The 19,582-nt window shown below is 56.6% G+C and overlaps 3 protein-coding genes across 6 annotated transcripts; all 3 read left to right on the top strand.

Moving 5' to 3' along the window:
- The first annotated feature begins 789 nt into the window (after positions 1-789).
- MAPK3 (mitogen-activated protein kinase 3) lies at positions 790-7,425 on the top strand. Of its 4 annotated transcripts, XM_057750288.1 has the most exons (9): positions 790-965; positions 2,043-2,225; positions 4,069-4,258; positions 4,446-4,562; positions 4,859-4,973; positions 5,365-5,496; positions 5,654-5,763; positions 5,860-6,014; positions 6,820-7,425. In XM_057750288.1, the coding sequence occupies exons 1-8, from the start codon at positions 793-795 to the stop codon at positions 5,980-5,982; spliced, it is 1,143 nt and encodes a 380-aa protein (XP_057606271.1). In that variant the 5' UTR covers positions 790-792; the 3' UTR covers positions 5,983-6,014; positions 6,820-7,425. The 4 variants fall into 4 exon arrangements, with proteins under 4 accessions (XP_057606271.1, XP_057606272.1, XP_057606268.1 ...); XM_057750289.1 differs by lacking the exon at positions 5,365-5,496; XM_057750285.1 differs by having other exon boundaries at positions 5,654-6,014.
- Positions 7,426-7,577: 152 nt separating this feature from the next.
- GDPD3 (glycerophosphodiester phosphodiesterase domain containing 3) lies at positions 7,578-13,668 on the top strand. The gene is made up of 10 exons (XM_057750290.1): positions 7,578-8,243; positions 8,517-8,559; positions 8,794-8,929; positions 9,019-9,064; positions 9,225-9,343; positions 9,423-9,512; positions 9,834-9,967; positions 11,561-11,620; positions 11,726-11,777; positions 13,485-13,668. The coding sequence occupies exons 1-10, from the start codon at positions 8,105-8,107 to the stop codon at positions 13,620-13,622; spliced, it is 957 nt and encodes a 318-aa protein (XP_057606273.1). The 5' UTR covers positions 7,578-8,104; the 3' UTR covers positions 13,623-13,668.
- Positions 13,669-15,113: 1,445 nt separating this feature from the next.
- Positions 15,114-18,304, top strand: YPEL3 (yippee like 3). The gene is given in 5 exon segments (XM_057695589.1): positions 15,114-15,757; positions 15,760-15,947; positions 16,049-16,092; positions 16,307-16,415; positions 17,812-18,304. Coding segments are annotated over 5 exon segments (468 nt in total). The 5' UTR covers positions 15,114-15,720; the 3' UTR covers positions 17,902-18,304.
- The last annotated feature ends 1,278 nt before the right edge of the window (positions 18,305-19,582 follow it).

Below are 19,582 nucleotides of genomic sequence, written 5' to 3'. Positions count from 1 at the left end.
AAAAGCCTCATAATAATGTATTTTCACTAAACCCAGTCAACGCAGCTCTCTCACCTCTCCCCTGCTCTCCATGTAAAGGTAGGTTGGGATTATCTGTCCTGGAGATACAGGCACTGCCTGGTTGCTGAGGCCAGGTCCCAGACCACTCGGATACGCCTCCGTCTGAAAGCCATTAGGCTGGGAGTCTGGACGCCTGGGTTTTCCAGCTCTCAAGTCACCTCGTCCAGCTCAGGCTTCAGTTTCCTCGTCTGTGAAAGTCACGCCACATCTGTGAGGAAGCCATCTCTCACAGCTACTGTGAAATGTGCACGGGATCACGTAGCATCGGGCCTGGCTCCGGGAGGTCAAACTCCAGAGGGCTGGTGAGGGTTCCCTTAAGGTTCCCTCTCGAGCCCGGGGCCCCAAATCGGGCTAAGTGGGGCTGGTGGGGGCAGCAGGGCCACGTGGCCCGCTCTTGGTCCCCGCCGCGGCCCTCACTTTCTTGGTGGCTCTGGGTGAGGTCACCGGACGGCCCTACTGGTCTGCATTCGGGGGAGGGTCTGGACAGTCTCAAGATGGCCCTGGGGAGCGTCTAGGTTGACTGGAGCGGACGGAGGCGACAGGTGCCAGGGACCGCAGCACCCGCCGCGGGAAAGCTGGCCGAGCGGGGCGGGGTCACGTGACGGACGCGGGGGCGGGCGGGGGCGGGGCCTGGCTCGCGCGGCTCCGCGGGTGACAGGGCGGGCGGGAAGGGGCGGGGCCTCGGGCGGGGCCGCCGGGGGGAGGCGGGCGGGCGGGAGGGGAGGAGTGGAGATGGCGGCGGCGGCGGCGGCTCAGGGGGGCGGGGGCGGGGAGCCCCGGGGAACTGATGGGGTCGGCCCGGGGGTCCCGGGGGAAGTAGAGATAGTAAAGGGGCAGCCTTTCGACGTGGGCCCGCGCTACACGCAGCTGCAGTACATCGGCGAGGGCGCGTACGGCATGGTCAGGTGAGGGGCGTTCTGGGGGAGGGGGCGTCTTTGGGGAGGGGGCTCCGAGGGAGGGGGCAGGGAGGGGCGCTGAGAGCTTTCTGCGCCTTGGGGGACCCTGAACATCCTGAAGCAGCTGGGGCTTCAGGAGGCTGGGGAGTGTCCCAGGGAGAAGGCCTTTGAGTGCTTTCTGGGGGAGGGGGCTGCGTAAAATCTCAGGAGAGGGGGCTTGGGGGCTTTGAATCGACCATTCCATAATAAAGGGAGGGTCACCTGAGTATATGTGGGGGAGCTGTGGGCACCTTGGAGACCCTATAGACACGGGGTGAGGAGAAGAGGATAAGTCTTCTTGGGGAGGTAATATCCTTAGTGAAGAAGGAGTGAAGGACCCTTCGCTGGGGAGAGGATGCCTTGGATTCCACCACCCCACCGCCCAGTGAGGCTTGCCAAGGAGTTTGGGAGGAAAGAGCAGAGCTCAGGGCTAGGCAGGGTGGGGCGGGGCTTTGGGCCTGAGGCCAAGGACCCAGTGAGCAAAGAGGGGTCCAGGAATGCCTTCCTGCAACTTTTAGGAGGGGGTCTGTGAGTTCTCCCAGCCCCACTGGGTACTCTGGGCCTTTGTTCATCTCGGAATAACTCTGCTGCCCAGGAACCTCCCCCTGACACCCGCCCCTGCCCTGCCTATCCCTTCTCTCCAGTCCCTCCTATGATTCCCTCCTTCTCACTGTATTTGCCTCACTGTACATCCGTCCTCCACACCTCCCACCCCCTGGACCTGTCTTGGGTTGAGAGAGCCCATCCTGGGAAGGGGAGGATGAGAGGTCAGGGCAACTAGAATGGAAAGGGTTGAGGAGAGGGGAAGTCAGTGATCGGTCAGTCTCTTCCTCTGTTTGTGAAGTCACTGAAGGTCTGCCTGGCTGGTCCCCAGCTTTCTCCCTGGAGATCCTAGGCCTTCACAGCAGGAAGGAACCAGCATTGTTTATGACTGACCAGAGCCCTCTCCTGTTCCCTCCCCTCCCTGCCAAGGCCTGGGTGGGGCCATGGGGCCTGGACTCCCCCTTTCGTAAGGCCACACCAACAACATCTCTCTGGCCCTCTCAGCTCAGCTTACGACCACGTGCGCAAGACTCGAGTGGCCATCAAGAAAATCAGCCCCTTTGAGCATCAGACCTACTGCCAGCGCACCTTGCGAGAGATCCAGATCTTGCTGCGCTTCCGCCATGAGAACGTCATCGGCATCCGAGACATTCTGCGGGCGCCCACCCTGGAAGCCATGAGGGACGTGTATCCTTCACCTTGGCCAGGTGGCCGGCCAGGCACAGCCTCAGAGCTGGGCTGGGAGAATGTTGCCTTGTTTTCTGTTTCCTTCTTCCCTACCACACTCCAAAACAAACCCAGTAAAAGAAACTTTCCAGCAGCAAAGAGGCCACAGAGTGTAAGAGGACGGGGAGGCCTCAGATGAATCCTGGCTTGCTGCAGCCAAGCAGTGTGGCCTTGGGCAAGTCTTTTCTCTAAGTTCTGCCTCAGTAGGGGGCTGGGCAAGATGGTCTCTATAGGAGCTTTGTCTTCTGACATCTGGAGTTCAGTGACTGACGAGATCCAGCTTCAGCCCACAGTCAGTTCTTTTGTTTAACAGACGGTGATTCTTTCTTCTCTGGGCCCTCAGACGGGAAGGAAGGCAGGAATGAAGAAAACTGCCCTTTTGTGAGGGCCTACTGTGAGTCTGATGCAGTGCAAACTGAGTGCTTTGACATTTATTCCAACTCCCAGCTGCCCTATGAGATGGGTCTCATCAGCTCCATTTCAAAGATGAGGAAAGTGAGGCTCAGAAAGCCTAAATAAGATCAAGTGCTTCTGTTGCTACCTCTTCCCCTCCCCCAGATGAAAACCTATCCTCTCTCTGGGACTTCCGACTCAGAGCCCCACCCCAATCACCCGTGGACTTGCACCTTGCCCAGGGAGGGACAGCCTTGCCTTTGTTGCCCTCCCTCCCCCCCCCCACCCCCCCATATCACTTTCCTAGTTGGTTGTCCACTTCCTGCCTGGCTCTGTGAGCAGCTTTTAACACCCATCACCTCTCCCCTACCCCACCCACCCCCAAGCAGTCCCAGTTCTCCACCCAAGAGTGGGGATTTGTACTGCACTGGCTGCAGCCCCCACCACAAACTGTGGGCAGGAAATCTCCACAGTCACCCCCAGCCTGCCGTGTGACCTTAACCAAGTCACTGCATTGTGCTAGGCCTCCTCATCTTTAAAACAGCAGGGCTGGTCCAGATGTTCTCGGAAGGCCCTTCTAAGGCTGATTCTGAAAGACAGCCCTAATTTAGTCTTCCAGAAATAAACCACATGACATTTGTTTGTTTATTTATGTTTAATCTTTTTTATCTTAGAATATAAAAGGACATGTACTCATCTGTGTTCAGATATATGGCCAAGCACCCTGAATAGGAGCGTGCAGTGGGGAGTTTCTCCTCATCTGTCTTGCACAAACCATTCCCATAAGGCGGGCATTTATTTTTAAGCAAACATTTATTGCATGCCAGATGGTGTTCATACACTACCTCCCTTAACCTCCTCAATAGCCATGTGGTAGGCTTTTATAACAGCAGTACTAGTTTATGTTTGCCGAGCCCTTACAACATGCCAGGCACTGGGCTGGCTGCTCTACGTGGGTCATCTCTCAGCTAATCTTCACAACCACGCTTAAGGAACATGTTTTCCTCCTTACTTTACAGATGAGGAAGTAGAGGCACAGACAGGCTGAGGTCATAAAGCCAGTGAGCAGGGCAGTGGGGATGCAGACACTGGCAGGTGAACTCCAGAGTTACTGCTCTTAAATGGGACATTCTCCTGCTTCCCACAGTTTATTGGCCCCATTTTCCCAGTAGGGAAACTGAGGCCACAGAACAGAAGTGCTTTGCTCAGGGTCACTGGCTGAGATCTGGCAGAGGCCCTGAGCCCACCTGCTCAGTATGGACCTTGCCCAGTTCATGACATGAGTTGGCAGATCTGTTGAGTCCCAGGGGCATCAGCTGGAGGGATGTGAAGCCTGGTCACCACAGCCTGTTCTTCTTAACTAAGTGCCTCCCGCTGCCCCCACCTGGGGGGTCTCTGCCACCAACCTCAGCTACATCGTGCAGGACCTGATGGAGACAGACCTGTACAAGTTGCTCAAAAGCCAGCAGCTGAGCAACGATCACATCTGCTACTTCCTCTACCAAATCCTGCGGGGCCTCAAGTATATCCACTCCGCCAATGTGCTGCACCGGGATTTAAAGCCCTCCAACCTGCTCATCAACACCACCTGCGACCTTAAGGTCAGAGGGTTGAGTGCCTGTCTCCTCCTGCCCCTGGGGTCTCAGGCTTGCAGGTGACTGGTAGCCCCCCATAGGTAGGAGAGTATCGCAAGCGAAGGGAACAGCGTGGGCAAAAGACACGGCAATATAATTACTTGGGCCCAGGAGGCCTTGAGCACTGAGCTCAGTAGCCTGGGTTGCATTCTAGATCTGTGATTTTGGCCTTGCCCGGATCGCCGATCCTGAGCACGACCACACTGGCTTCCTGACAGAATACGTGGCCACACGCTGGTACCGGGCCCCGGAGATCATGCTTAACTCCAAGGTAGGGGGGCCACCCACCCCTGAAGGGAAGGGCTGGGTTCCAGAAAGCCCCAGAGCCACCTCAAAACCAGGCACTGACCCCCACGATGCAGGAAGCCTACCCCCAGGCCTTGTCATGTTATTTGGGTCCTTGGGCTCTGGAAAGAAACTGAATTAGCTCTTCTGGGCCTCTGCCCTCTGCCTCCCTGGCTGGTGTTGAACCTAGGTTGGGGGTGGTGGGTGGGCCCAAACAACAGGGTTGGCTCCACAGCAGGCTGAGGCTGGCCCAGGAGCCCACCGCTTTCTCCTTCTCCCCAGGGCTACACCAAGTCCATCGACATCTGGTCTGTGGGCTGCATTCTGGCTGAGATGCTCTCCAACCGGCCCATCTTCCCGGGCAAGCACTACCTGGACCAGCTCAACCACATTCTGGGTGAGGGGGGTACTGGCCAGCTAAGTGGGAGGGAGAGTTGCTTATTGGAGGTGAGATTTCTTTAGGGTCGGGGTCAGTGAGTCTGCGAGAGTCAGGTCAAGGTCGGGGGACTACTGTGTGTGGAGCCCCTACGGCATTTCACAGTACTTCACTGAGGTATAGATACTATCCCCATTAGATAGATGAGAAAAGCAAGGCTACATATGCCCCACACTTAGGAAGTGCTGGGGCTGGGATCTGGACCTAGGGCTGCCCGAATCCAGAACCCTTGCCCTTCACCACTGTAGTACTGGCTGGTGGCCTGGAGCAGGTTGCTGGAGGCTCTTGTTCTTGGCACCTTCTGTTCCCAAAAGGGAGAGATTGCTCACCAAGTCACCTGCCTTCCCCACAGGTATCCTGGGCTCCCCCTCCCAGGAGGATCTGAATTGTATCATCAACATGAAGGCCCGGAACTACCTACAGTCTCTGCCCTCCAAGACCAAGGTGGCCTGGGCCAAGCTTTTTCCCAAGTCAGACCCCAAAGGTGAGAGAGACTTGGGGCTGGTGTGTGATAAAAACGATGTAGAGGAAGGTACATGAGCCCGATAGCTGCCCGGGCTCCTGGACACAGAGAAGTAAAGCAATGCTTCTGGGAGCTCCTCTGGCCTTCACTTTGACCCTTGACACCTGCGCTTCCCTAGCTCTTGACCTGCTGGACCGGATGTTGACCTTTAACCCCAACAAACGGATCACAGTGGAGGAAGCGCTGGCTCACCCCTACCTGGAGCAGTACTACGACCCAACAGATGAGGTGCGCCGACCACCAGCGGCAGGGCTGGCAGGTGAGTGGGTGGGTGGGCGTCCCTCAGTCCCTGTCCTGAGGCCCCCTGCTTCTTTGCCACCCCAGCCAGTGGCCGAGGAGCCTTTCACCTTCGACATGGAGCTGGATGACCTACCCAAGGAGCGGCTGAAGGAGCTCATCTTCCAGGAGACAGCCCGCTTCCAGCCTGGGGCGCTGGAGGCCCCCTAACCTGGACAGATGCCTCCGCTCCCCAGGGCCTGGTGAGTGCCCACCACCACCCACGCACAGGTTCACCCTGAGACCAGGGTGCCCAGCCTGCCCCCACGCAGTCACAAGCCTGCTCACATGTATGGTGGCAACAGAAGGGCCAGAGCCTGCCTCAGCCACAGACCTGCGGTCCCCCAGCCCCACATGTCTCTCACCTGTCAATACCCTGCACACCCAGCCCCAGGTCACTGAGGGCCCCTGTCACCCATCTGAGGAACGGAGCCAGGCTTTGGCTCTCCCAGGACAGGCAGGGAGGCAGGGAGGGCAGTGATTGCTTTGGGAGGAGCCGGCAGCACCCAGCCTGACCCACATGCCAGGCTTTTTCACACCTGGTGTGCAGGTCAGCAGTTCACATGCCTTTGAGGGCCCCAGTTGGGGCTACGCCCACCCACACTGCCCTGTGTCCCTCCTCTCGTTTCCTCTCTGTCTCTGGCCAGCTGTGGCCTGATAGCAGCAAGGCAGACGCACCTGTGTTCAAAGCCCGCCTCTGGTACTTACCGAGGGCTGTGTGATATTGTGCAAGACACCTCAGCTCAGTTTCCTGGAGACAGTCCTGATAATGAGAGCAAACACCTCTCGAGCAGCAAGCATTGTTGTAAGAGGTTTGCATGTATGCACTCACTCAGTCCCTATAGCAGTCCCTTGAAATGGGTGCTAATGTCATCGCCATTTACAGATAAGGAAACCCACTGCACTGCATTCAGCTGGGAGGACGAAATGAGGGGCGTGGAGGTCGGGGCTCCGGCAGGTGCGCTGGAGGGTGCTAATGGTTCCTTTCCTGCCTGCCTTTTCGTTTAGGCCCTGCCTCCTGCCTGCCCCTCCCCTGCTGGACTGTTAGAAAATGGACCCTGTGCCCAGCCCAGACCCCTGACAGCCCAGGTCGGGGGCAGAGGGCGGGCCTGGCCACCTCCCTTCGCTTTGCTCAGGCATCCTGCTTCAGGCAGGCCAACGCGCCCTCCCCTCTCCCTCCCCTCCCAGGACCTGCGGGGCTCCGGTGGCCCCAAAGCAAATTCCACCTCTGCTGCTCTGCCTCTGCCGGGCTCTCCCAGTCTCTGGTAGTTCTGGAATTCAAGGGCTCTGGCTGCCCCAGGACCTACTGAGGGCGGTGGGGGAGGGGCACGGAGGACACTGAGTAGGGACTCAGGGCCAGCCCTGCCCCACTCAGCTCATTAAAACCCCACCCCATTTTCCCTGAAGGAACATTCCTGAGGCTCAAGGACTAGTATCCCCGAGGAGGAGGGCCCAGACCTAAACCCCCTCCCCCACAAAGCTGCCACCTCTAACGTCCCCGCTGCTTCCGTGTGTGGGTGAACAGAAGTGGACGTGGGGGCCCGTGGAGAGCCCGGTGCCCCTGCCCACCCTGTGCCTGTATCTAATATATAAATACAGAGATGTGTCTATGGACGGCCCTGGCTCTCTGTCTGTGTTCGCCGATACCCTGACTATAACCCTTGCAGCCTTGAGGACTGACGCTCCCACCAGCCCACTTCCCATCAGAGGCTTTCCCTGGGTGTGGTGGACTTTGGCTCCCCCGCTGGCCAGGGTTGAGGATTGGAGTATGAGTTCCAGACTCCTGGACAGAGTGGGGTCAATTTCCCCCTTAGTCACTGCCCTGTCCCCTCTCTAATGGCTTCCTGTCTAACTGGCTGGGGGTGATTCTGGAGTGACTCGGGGACACCCTACACACCCCCGGATTCTCAGGAAATGGCAAAGGGTGGTATGTTATATACCCCTGGCCACACGCACCAGTGAGAAGGGGGAAGTGTTGTAGCAGACCTGGTGGGGGGATGGGGGTGGGGGGGACTTGATTTCCCCCAATGCGGCCACAGAGAGAGGGATGCTGGGGTGTGTGAAGGGCCTGGGGCTATGAGGATGGAACTGCCTGGCGTCTACTCCTGCCTCTACCCCATCCCCAGCTGAGCCCTGCAGTCTGGCCTCAGGCCAGTAGCAGGCTCAGCAGGTCCCAAGGGGTGTGGTGGCAACCAGTGGTGGAGCCAGCCTACATCAGCCAGACAGCGAGGAGCACAGTCCATCGAGAACGGCTGAGCTCGCGGCAGCCAGAGTCTGGAGAGGTGGCGTGGCCATGAGCCCTCTGCTGTACTGTGCTCTGCCCGCCCTGGGCGGCTACGTCATGCTCTCCATCTTCTTCCTGCGCCGGCCTCGCCTGCTGCACACGCCATGGGTTTCAGCCTTCTGTCCCCGCCTGGGGGCCCACCGGGGAGGTGAGCTGGGCTGGGGTAGGCAGGGAGTAGGAGCTCCTGAGGATGGAGTGAGGATAGCAAGACAGGTGCCAAGGTGGACAGCAGAGAGGGGTAGGTCCAAAGGGCAGGATATTAAAAGGAGGGCAGAGTTCAAGGTAGGCAGAGAGCCAGATGGCAGGGCAGGATGTGGAATAAGGAAGAAGAGGCTGTTCAAGCTTGCCTGGCTGGGGGTGATGAGGTGGGGGCGGGGCCAGGGGCCAGGCCCCAGGAACCCACCCTCGCTGCCCCACACAGGATCTGGAGAGCGCCTGGAGAACACCATGGAGGCCATGGAGAAGTGAGTCCACCTGCCCAGCCAAGCTGCCGGGTCAGGTTGTGCCAGCTGTGCGAGGCATGACTCTAAGGGGTGCCATTCACTTCCTAGTCTGGGTGACAGGAGCCCCCTGGAGTTGTGCAGTGCACAGCCTGCACATCCGGCCAGAACTGCCCCACATTCCCCTAAACCTGCCCGCCACCCTGCCAGCTGGCCCATCCCCATCCCTCAGCCACTCACTGACCTTCACCCCCACAGTGCCATGTCCCAGAGAGCAGACCTCCTGGAGCTCGACTGCCAGCTGACTCGGGATGGCGTGGTGGTGGTGTCACACGACAAGAACTTGTCCCGCCAGTCGGGCGTGAATAGGGATGTGGGCAGCCTGGACTTTGAGGTGGGCCTTGCCCCGGCCCCCCACCATACCCAGAGAACCACCACGCCTCCATGCGTGCCTCCTAGTGACATACTCCCTGCTCTCCCCAGGAGCTGCCCCTTTACAAGGAAGAGCTGGAGGTTTACTTCTCACCCGGTGAGAGCGCGGGTTGCAAGAGCTGGGCTGAGCCAGCCGGAGTGGGGTCACAGCCTCAACCTCCTGCCCTCTCTTCTCCTCTGGGACCCACACCCTCCCCCTGGGCTCTCACCCCCACCCCAGTAATCCTTCTCTGATCTTTCTTCCCATAACCCCTCAGGCCACTTTGCACACGGGTCAGACAGGCACATGGTGCGTCTAGAGGATGTGTTCCAGAGGTTCCCGCGGATGCCCGTGAGCGTGGAAGTCAAAGAGCAAAATGAAGAGCTCATTCACAAGGTTGTGCTGTGGGCAGAGGTGGGCGAGGGCCCAGGGCTGGACAGAGGCCTGACTCCCCCTCACCTCCTCCTCCTCGCAGATAGCAGGCCTGGTGAGGCACTATGGGCGCGATGACATCACCATCTGGGCCTCGGAGAAGAGCTCAGTCATGGAGAAGTGCAGGGCTGCTGTGAGCCCCTAGCCCTCCCTGTGCCTGCTGCTCCTCCCCAGAGGGCCTAGGCCAGAGGTCTGGGGGTCCTGGAGGAGCCCTGAGCAGGATCTCCAGGGGTGGGATTTGGAGAGCAGGGGAGGCGGGGACAGTGTGTGAGCAAAGGCATGCCAGAGGGACAGGGAGGGGGCTCTAGGCTTGGAACTCTGGGCCAAGATGTGGCTTTGATCCTGCAGGTGGTGGAGTTTCCTGAATGTCAGAATGTTTCCCCTGCAGCCCAGGCCTCTTCTCTGCTTCCCCAGGAGCAGACTGACCCTCTTTCTCACTTCCCTTGCCTCCCAGAACCCCGAGATGCCTACCTCCTTCACAATAAGCCGAGGATACCGGGTGCTGCTGCTCTATTACCTGGGGCTGCTGCCCTTCATCTCCATCCCTGAGAGGTTCCTCATCTCTTTCCTGCCCACCATCATCAACAGGTACTACAGGGTCCCCATCTCCCTCTCTCATTCTCCCCCAGGCTTCAGTCCTCGGAAAAACACCCCCCGTATGCCTGAAACTAACACAACAGTGTTGACTATACAGCAATATAAAATTAAAAGTTTTTTAACAATTAAAAAAAAAAATACACCCCCCACCTCAAACCCCATTGTGCAGAGTCCCATGTGGAGCAGGAGATCCACTGTCCCCAGCTCCCTGGCTACCCTCAAGGATAACCGCCCTCTCCCCACCCCACCCCCCAGGGTCCTTTTAAGACAGTGGTCTCACCAAGCATTCATGAATACTAAGGGGGCCACGAACCCCCTGAAATTCTATGCAAACGTGTGTTGATGTGGATGAAGTTTTAGGACAAGGGTTCATTTGTTCATCTGGTCATCCAACAAAGAGTTATTGAATGCCTACTCTGTTTCAGGTGCACTTACACTAGTAAATAAGACCAATGTGGATGGGAAGAGGCCCTCCATGAGCTTACAGTCTGTGTGGGGAGACAGATATTTATTAATTACAGCATCATTCTCTGATTCTCTAACAGAAAGGCAAGCATTTTCCTGCTTAGAGACAAGGATTAACAAAGTAGCAGCTGGGCAAAGTATCAGGAATTTGGATACTTTACCAGCTCTCAGGCCGGGACCCTCCCTTTGCCTTCTGAGACCTTCTCTGTGGCGGCCCCAGTGCTTTCTGCTCCCTTCTGTTGTCCTGAAGGAAGCTCCCAGCAAAGTCCCACCATCCCTTGCCACACAGAGATCATTATACTTCAGAACTTGGTATACATAACTTTTTATACAGGGTTAGCAAGGTGTTTTCACATCCTTTAGTTTATTTGAGCCTTACCTTGCAGCACCCCGGGGAATCATGGGCCCCACAGTACCCATGGAGAATCTGAGGCTCATAGAGGTTTTGTAATTTGCCCAAGGTCACACAGCAGAGCTTGCCCTAGGACACTAAAAGCCTCTAAAGTCACCCCTGGGGACTTCCCTGGTGGTCCAGTGGTTAGGACTCTGTGCTTCCACTGCAAGGGGCGCATTTGATCCCTGATCGAGAACTAAAATCCCACATGCCATGCGGCACAGCCAAAAAACAAAATGAAACAAAAAAGCAACAATAACAACAACAACAAAAAAACCTTCACCATTAAAAACAAAAAAAAGTCACCCCTGGAGTGGGACAATTAGGGGCAAGTAGCCAACCCATTAAGTGATGTCTGATCTCAGGAAGTTGGTCAGGCCTAACTAGGAGGACCTCCAGACTGCATGTCCAGTTTGGGCATCAAGTTTGGTCCTGGCCCTGGCCCCCCGCCATGGATTTGCTGTATGACCTCAGGCAAGTCACCAAGACTGTTTCTTCTTCTGTAAAACAGTGAGGGGAGGGACACACCCTCAGAGCACGGAGTCAAGGATATGGGAGTAGGAGGGCACTGAGCAATGGGTGACTTGTTCCTCTGGGCAATCACAAAGGTTCTTCTGGAGGAAGTGGTGTTATACTGGTTGGGGGGTGGGGTCACTACCACCCCCACCCCACGCCCGTGACAGAGAGAGACGCAGGGGGCTAACCACGACACCACCTCTCCACAGGACCTACTTCCCATTTTCCTACTCCGGGCTCAATCAGCTGGCAGCTGTGATTTCCAAATGGTGAGGTGGGCGAGAAGGCTGGATGGAGTGTCCCACAGAGACCCGTCACTGCCCTTCTCCTCAGTCCCCTCTCATCACGGCCTTTGCCACCCCACTCCCCACCAGGCTCATCATGAGGAAAAGTCTGATCCAACACCTGCAGCAGCGAGGCGTGCAGGTGAGCAAGTGGGTTGTTCACAGTGTGGGCCCAGCACAGCATTCCAGTCACAGCTCTTTTACTAACTGACTGGGTCACTTAGGCAGATCACCTTCTAGTCTCGGTTTCCTCATCTGTACATGGGGATAATGATATATTTAACACTTCTGGATATGTAGCTGATACTTGATAAAGGCCAGCCATTAGGATGATGATGACGTACTGAACTCTCCTGACCCCTGTTGAGGGGGTCTGGGAAGAGACCAGAGAAGGGAAAGATCAACCCAGGCCACCCCTCCCCCTCCCCTGAGCATCAGCTCTGACCAGGTCATTTAATTAGCAAACCTTTGTTGAGAACTAACTGTGTTGAGAACACAGTTCCAAGCACCGTGGTCCCGGGGAAGGAGCAGGGATTTCCATCAGGGGCAAAGGAGGAAAAGCAGGCATCGCAGGCAGCCAGAGGACAGAAAGGAAGCAGAGTGCGATGGTCTGTGGGGTCAGAGAAGGCCTTCTGGAAGCAGTGAGGAGCCGGCTGGCAGGGAGGGGAAAGGGAGAGCATCTCAGCAGAGGCTCAGCATGTGGGAAGGCCAGGAGGAGCAAGAGGCCAGCAGAGGAACCGAGAGGGGGTCCCACCAGGCTGCAGTCTGGAGGAAGTGGCAGCAGGGGAGCTGGAGAAGGCAGCAGAGGCTGCAGCAGGCAGCCCCTGAACCTCAGGAAGGAACGTGGACTTCAGCCCAAAGGGAAGGGAAGCTTTTGAGGGCCTTAAGCAGGGGAGAGACCTGCTTCAATGGAGCCTTGTCGAGTGAGGGTCACTCTGGCCACCACGTGGAGAAGGGACTGTGGGGGCCAGTGTGGAAGCAGAGTCTCCCTAGGCAGCTAATGCTGCCACTGATAGGACTGCTGCTTAGGTGGCAGCAGCGGGGATACATGGAAGGGTTAAGTCACAGACAGGCCCGGACTCGGCCTCTGATTGGATGTGGGGGTGAGCGAGGCATGGGGATGACATAGCTCTTTCAGATCAGGCCTCTTGCTCCACGGTCTTCACCATAACTCTGGGAGGCTGGACCATCACTCTCATTTGTCAGATTAAGAAACTGAGAGGTCCATCCAGCGATTTAGCCCAGGGTACAAATACCATCTCCACCTACTTCAGTGCCCACAGGAGTGGACTCAGGAGGCAGGGAAGATGCAGAGAGGTGGCAGGTGTGGACAGGCTGGGCAGCAGGCTGGCAAACATTCCACATCCAGCTCTCCCGGGGGGAGAAAAAACCCTTGATTTGAACATTAGGTAATTTCCCTGCTGTATATACTTCCACCTTGGTCCATTTCAGGCTACCAACATGAATTCACTGAACAGAGTTGGGAAGAGATGTGTGGTGTGGTAGCACACCATTGTATAGTATTTCCATCTTATACATTCAGGAGACCTAGATAACCTCCAGAACATGGGTAACAGTAAAATGTAGCAAAACCATTAGGAAGTGATGAATTTTGAGCATTTGTTATCTTTGTTTTTAATATAATTTGTTGAATGGTATGTTTATATCATTTAATGCTAAATAATGGCTATATTTAATAACCAGTTTGCAGAATTCCTGAAAATGTACCGATCCGCTCCAGCCTAGCGCTGCTGGGAGGTCTCCACAGAGGAGAGCTCCCAGCATCTGGATACAGGGGAAGTGCTGGGTAAAGTTGTTGGGAAACTATAAGCCTCTCCCTCCCCACTAGGTGGTATTTTGGTGCCTTAATGAAGAGTCAGATTTTGAAGCGGCCTTCCGCCTGGGGGCCAGTGGGGTCATAACTGATTACCCGACAGCACTGAGGCGCTACCTCAACAACTGTAGACCACCTACCCTGGCCTCCTAACCCGGAAGTCCTCACCCTCTCTTCTGTTTCTCTTCCCCAATAAATATATTGCTTTCAGTCATGTCTTTGTGCTTGGGGGGAGGATGGGTGTGGGGGGTTAGATCCTAGAAGACTACAAAGATGACAGCTTGTGGCAGAAGGGCCAGCTGAGGGCCACAGTCTCGGCCCTAACCACCCTGACCCACTGGTTCCACCACATTCCAGACCCAGAGTAATGCCACACCCTGTGCCAACCTGGCCTCCACTCTCCTCAGGAATGTCCCTTGCAAGGCCCACTGCCCCTTCAGAGCCACAGACAATGGTTCCATTCTCCTGAGGACATTAAGAGCCCCAAGCACGCAGCAAGGGACTTGACTTGCCCGTGAGCCTCCTCACCTGGCTTCAGAGGATGGGCATGGCTGGCCCATCTGCTACCTCGGCCATTCCAACCTTCCATTCCCAGGTCTCCCACTCCAGAAGCTTCTCGAATTCCTCAACCCTCTCGAGCCCTACTACCTTATTCATTTAATGAATCACATATTTCACAAAGAAGTTATTAACTATAGGCCAGGCTGGGTGCTGGGGCCAACGCAGGGTACAAGACCAAGTCTAGTATGGCAGACACGTTTAAACAGACATTTTCATTTTCAACCCAGTTCGGAGGTGAGAAAGGGAGGTGAGAAACCCAGCCTGGATGGGCAGGACATCAAAGGAGGCTGCCTGGAGGAGGGGATGCACAACAGTAGGAATCGGCTAGTTCTGAGGCCCTGGCTGCCAGGGTTCTAACACGGATGGATACCTTTAGCTCTTCCCATTCAAGAGTCTGTCCCTGGTGCAATGGCAAGAACCGTGGAATCGGACCAAAGTCAGAATCTTAACTTTACCTCTTATCAGCTGGATAAGCGTTGGAGAGCTGCTAGACCACTGTGGACCTCAGTTCCCCGGTTAACCAGGAACAATAGCAGACGCGGCCTCCTAGGATTGCTGTGGGGATTAAGGGAGTGGGGCACGGGCGGTGGGTCAGCGCAGACAGTTATGACTATTATTTCCCAGGGGCGTGCGTCCAGACAGCATCTCCTTCCTAACCCTACGTCAGGTTAGGTACCTCAGATCCTCGCCCCCTCGAGGACAGCGGGAGGCCCGGGGGGGCGACCCAGCCCGGGCAGTGGGGCTGGCTGGCTGGCTGGCTTTCGGGCCGCAGCCGCATTTCCGGGCCGGCCCGAGCCAGGAGTAGGGGGAAGGGCAGCCCAGGCCTGCGCTGGCCGCTGTGTGACGCGCCCCCTCATTTGCATACTGCACGCCGATTGGCCACGGCGGCCGCCGGGACCAGCGACTGGCCCCCTCCCCCTCCCGCCGCAGCCGCGGCAGCAGCTGGTCTCGGTGTAAACAAGTCGCGGCGTCTGCGAAGCCGGGCCGGGGGGGACGGCGCCCACCAGGAGCGCCCCCCACTCCCAGGCCAGGCCACCTCGGCGGGCCGGACTCCCGCGCGCCCAGGCGAGGTGAGGCCCGCATCGTCAGGGGTGCGCGTCGCCCCGCGGCCCCGCGGCAAGCACTGCCCCCTTCCCCCCCGGCGCCCGCCCCCATCCCCGCGCCCCAGGTGAGGCCCAGAGTCTCAGGTAAGGCTCCGCGATGCAGGTAAGATCCGCTCGCCATAGACAAGGCCTCAGCGTCCCCAGGTAAGAGCCCCTTCCCTCCTAGGCGACCCTCCACCTCACTGAGGCCTCCTGCCTTCCCCAGGTGAGGCATCCTCTCCCTAGGTGAACTCCCTGTACCTCGAGTGTAGTCGCCCCTACCCCCAGCAGTTCAGATGAGGTCCTAAGGACCATACAATTCCTAACCCCCTCCATGCTCCCCCTAAACAGAGAACTGACAGCTCATCCACTCTAGAGCCCCTTCCTCCAGTTTCAATTGCCAGGTCAGCAGGGGTGAGGCTGAAAGCAGGTGGGTGACTCATCTTGGGCTCCTCCTAGCCTCAGTTTCCCCGTTGATGCAACTTGAGGCCTCCTCCGTGAGTCAAAACTGAGACAGCTCTGGCCCCTGGAGAGGCTGCTGGCTCTGGGGAGAGGAGACAGCAGCCAAGTGTGACAGAGAGAGTCCCCGTGGCCCAGGGCGTGCCCGCATGTGTGTGGCCGGGGTCCTGACAGCCCACTCCTTCCCCTGCAGGCACTGGGCTCCCTCTGCTCCCCGTGGGCCGCTCCCCGCGTGGGGCCACTGCCCCCGGCCCCCGCCATGGTGCGGATTTCAAAGCCCAAGACGTTTCAGGCCTACTTAGATGATTGTCACCGGAGGTACAGCTGTGCCCACTGCCGTGCTCACCTGGCCAACCACGACGACCTCATCTCCAAGGTAACCAGGTCACAGCTGGGGCTGGAATGGGAGGCTAGAAGGTGCCTGGCAGCTCCCCACCAATAGCCCTGACACCGCCTCATTTTTCCCTCTCCCTTTAGTCCTTCCAGGGCAGTCAGGGGCGTGCCTACCTCTTCAACTCTGTGTGAGTAGTCAGCCTCCCTTCTTTCTTTCCCTGACCTCTGTTGTGACTTGTGACCCCTGGCATCATACTGAGACTGTCAGAGTCCCCTGGTTTGGGCAGGAAGCTTTGAGCGCCCTTCTCTTGTGTGCTAAAGACAGATCCAGTTGGATACAAGCTAGAGGGGGGCTTTGTGATGGTGGGGACCCTCCCTGGGACTGCCCCCATGTCCCCACAGGGTGAACGTGGGCTGCGGGCCAGCCGAGGAGCGGGTACTGCTGACAGGCCTCCATGCTGTCGCTGACATCCACTGCGAAAACTGCAAGACCACTTTGGGCTGGAAATATGTGAGTCAGTGACCTCTGACCCCAGGCTTGCCTTTGACCTGACCTCACATCACCTCCTCCTCACAAGCAGTCACCTGGTAATCTTTCAGGGTGTATAGGCCCAGCTCACCCAAGTCAAACTATCTTTTCATCCCCTTGACCATGTTCTCTTTCCTCACATCCTACAAGGGCTTTTAGAATTTTTCTCTTAACTCATCCTTCTCCTCACAGGCACAAGCATTCCCATCGTAGAGGTGAGGATATAATCAGAGTTACCATTTATTGAATGCTTATGTGCCAGGCACTGTTATGTGCTTGGCAAATCTTATCTCGTTCACTCATTACAGCAATCCTGTAGGTAGGCTGTTATTATCTCCACTTTACAGAAGAAGAAAGGAAGGCCCAGAGATGTTAGGTAACTTCCCCAAGGTCACACAGCTGGTAAGTAACCAATTAGGGACCAGAATCCTTGTTTTGTCTTTTTTTTTTAACTCCAAACCCTTGACCCCCAGCTTCTGTTGCCATTCAGAGGATCAGAGAAGTTGCCCAAGACCCCACAGCAACATGGAGCTTGGGTCCATGAGCCTCCTTTTCCACTGGCCTCATTGCCACTGCTGTTGCTCAGGGTCTGATTTCACTACCCTGAGTCTCATTTCCTTATCTGTCAGTGGAGGATAAAGCCACCACCTGGCACCCAAGATTGTTATGGGGATCAGATTAGATGCAGCAAAATAAGATGCTCTTGGGAAACTGCAAGGGACAGGAATCCTCAGGCATCACTTGAAGCTGCAGTGCCTCCATGAGGAGGATGCCCCAGGCAGAGACAGAACCCTGACCTGAGTTCATCCCTGGCTCTGCCACAGATTTGTCCCTGGACAGGTGGTTTGGCCTCTCTAGACCTCTGTAAAATAAGGAAGTAGCCTAATCCAGAGCTCAAAAACTCAAGTGCCTGCAGGGCCAAGGTAGATACTGTGGATCTGCAAAAGGGACAACATAGATCTGGAGAGGGAGTCAGTCTGGCAAACTGGAATGAGCACGACCTGCCCCGTATTTTACTATTTGAAAGTTATTTTTACTGAACTCTCTGTTGGCCAAACAAAACACATGTATAGGCCAAAATTGGCCTTCAGGCTACCAGTTTGTAATCCTGGATCTTTTAGAAACTTCCATATCCTCTTTGTTGGAGCCAACATTAGGACTTGAAAAGCACCTGTGATTCCGAGAGTTCTGTCTATCCCCTGTTAGTGAGAAACCTGGCCCTGCCATTTACCAGCTCTGTGTCTGTGGGCAAGTGGCTTGGTTTCTCTGGGTGACAGCTTCCTCATGTGTAAAATGGGGCCAATCATATCCACTCCCCAACCCCTATCCCTTTTGGTAAGGCCCTAGCTCCAGGGATGACAGTCTCCCCTCATTTCAGGAACAGGCCTTCGAGAGCAGCCAGAAGTACAAAGAGGGGAAGTACATCATTGAACTTAACCACATGATCAAAGACAACGGCTGGGACTGACCCCTGCTCTTGACGCATGTGGCTCCAGCCCGGCCTGGCCGCCAGGGGGCGCCACTGGCTTCCCTTCACCCGAACGGAGCTCTGGACCGTCAGCGCCCTGGCAGAGGAAGGATCCAGCTCCTGTACATATATTTTATTGCATGCACTGTGACCTTGGGGGGAGATCAGAAGGTGGACAAGGTGGACGACACCCCCGCACCTCCCTGCGATCTGGCTGGCTTGGATCTCGTTTTTAACCCCTTCCTGCCCCGCCTGCTCTATAGATATGGCCTGTGTGCTGCTCTCTTGGCCCCAGTGCACCATCTGCCCTGTGAAATTCTCCTCCCACCAGGCCCCTCTTACCCCACGCGTGTCTGCTCCCCTTGTTCTGTAGCGTTTGTATATAATAAAACAATGGAGTGGAGACGCCCCAGGCTCACGTGGAATACGGGAAGCAGGGGGATTCAAATGCAGACTCCTGCCTCTATAGACCTGTTCCCTTTTGAGTCCCGGATGCATGGGGTAGACATGGCGGTCAAAGCTGGGAGCCTCCGCTCCCGGGGCTCAGCTGTCTTCTCTAGCACCGGGGGCAGATCTCACTGCTGGTGGAGAGTCCCAAGCCCACTCTAGCTCGCCAGGCCTATGACCTCAGCTGATCTGCATCTTATCAGCCTAAGCGTTTTTTTGTTTGTTTGTTTTTGCATTACTCCAGTTGATAGGAACCTTTTTTTAAATGAATTTATTTATTTTATTTATTTATTGGCTTCGTTGGGTCTTCGTTGCTGCATACGGGCTTTCTCTAGGTGCTGTGAGCGGGGGCTACTCTTCATTGTGGTGCGCAGGCTCTTCACTGTAGTGGCTTCTCTTGTTGTGCAGCACCGGCCCTAGGCGCGTGGGCTTCAATAGTTGTGGCTCATGGGCTCTAGAGCACAGGCTCAATAGTTGTGGCGCATGGGCTTAGTTGCTCCGTGGCATGTGGAATCTTCCCAGAGTAGGGCTCGAAGCCCTGTCCCCTGCATTGGCAGGCGGATTCTTAACCACTGCGCCACCTAGGAAGTCCAGCCTAAACATTTTGACGCCGCCTAGGGGCAGCTCTCCTGGGAGGCAACCGCGCAGCTGGTTTCACCACCCACCTCATCCCAACTACAACTTCCAGCGGCCCCAGGGGCATCTGCCTGTCTCCTTTGCGCCGTACCTCTGCGCTGGGCCTGATGGGAAGTGTAGTTCTGAGGGTTCCCCAACACAGGACCTGCTGGGAAACCTGGGGGCCAGCAGTCAGAGATTGTCGAGCTGTGGGCGTCTCTAAAAGTTTGAGACTTGACCGAGGTGGAGCCTTTTCAGAATGGGAATTAGGAAGGACTCCAGGCTGCAGACTCCTCGAGGTCCCCAGTGCCCCGCATAACAATACGCTCAGGCTGCGTCCCTCCAGCCCTGCTCCTTCCCTCCAGTCATGCTTCGTTCCTCCAAGTCTCTTCTAGTGAAGGGGGGGGGGTCACCTGCCAGAAAAGTCTGGGGCGCCAAGGTCTGCCGCAGGACTCCAGGCTCCATCTCAGGGTTCAGGCCCCGCCCCTCAGTAGGTTATCCCTAGCGGGGGCTCCCCCCGTGGGAACGGGGACCAGCTGGCCGGAAGCGCCAAACTGCGTCCCTGTCGAGCCCCGGGGATCAATCAGGCCGAGGAGTTAATTATGTAATGAGGGGGCAG

The sequence above is a fragment of the Hippopotamus amphibius genome, chromosome 9, assembly GCF_030028045.1.
Source record: "Hippopotamus amphibius kiboko isolate mHipAmp2 chromosome 9, mHipAmp2.hap2, whole genome shotgun sequence".
Taxonomy (NCBI): Eukaryota; Metazoa; Chordata; class Mammalia; order Artiodactyla; family Hippopotamidae; genus Hippopotamus; species Hippopotamus amphibius.
This window is presented reverse-complemented; position numbering and strand designations above follow the sequence as displayed.

Bases quoted from the DNA above. Each gene is read 5' to 3' on its own strand.
- MAPK3 (XM_057750285.1), top strand. From the start codon at position 793: ATGGCGGCGGCGGCGGCGGCTCAGGGGGGCGGGGGCGGGGAGCCCCGG. The intron at 4,259-4,445 runs GTCAGAGGGTTG...GTTGCATTCTAG, and splicing joins ACACCACCTGCGACCTTAAG to ATCTGTGATTTTGGCCTTGC. The intron at 4,563-4,858 runs GTAGGGGGGCCA...CCTTCTCCCCAG, and splicing joins AGATCATGCTTAACTCCAAG to GGCTACACCAAGTCCATCGA.
- GDPD3 (XM_057750290.1), top strand. From the start codon at position 8,105: ATGAGCCCTCTGCTGTACTGTGCTCTGCCCGCCCTGGGCGGCTACGTC. The intron at 8,560-8,793 runs GTGAGTCCACCT...TCACCCCCACAG, and splicing joins ACCATGGAGGCCATGGAGAA to TGCCATGTCCCAGAGAGCAG. The intron at 11,778-13,484 runs GTGAGCAAGTGG...CCTCCCCACTAG, and splicing joins TGCAGCAGCGAGGCGTGCAG to GTGGTATTTTGGTGCCTTAA.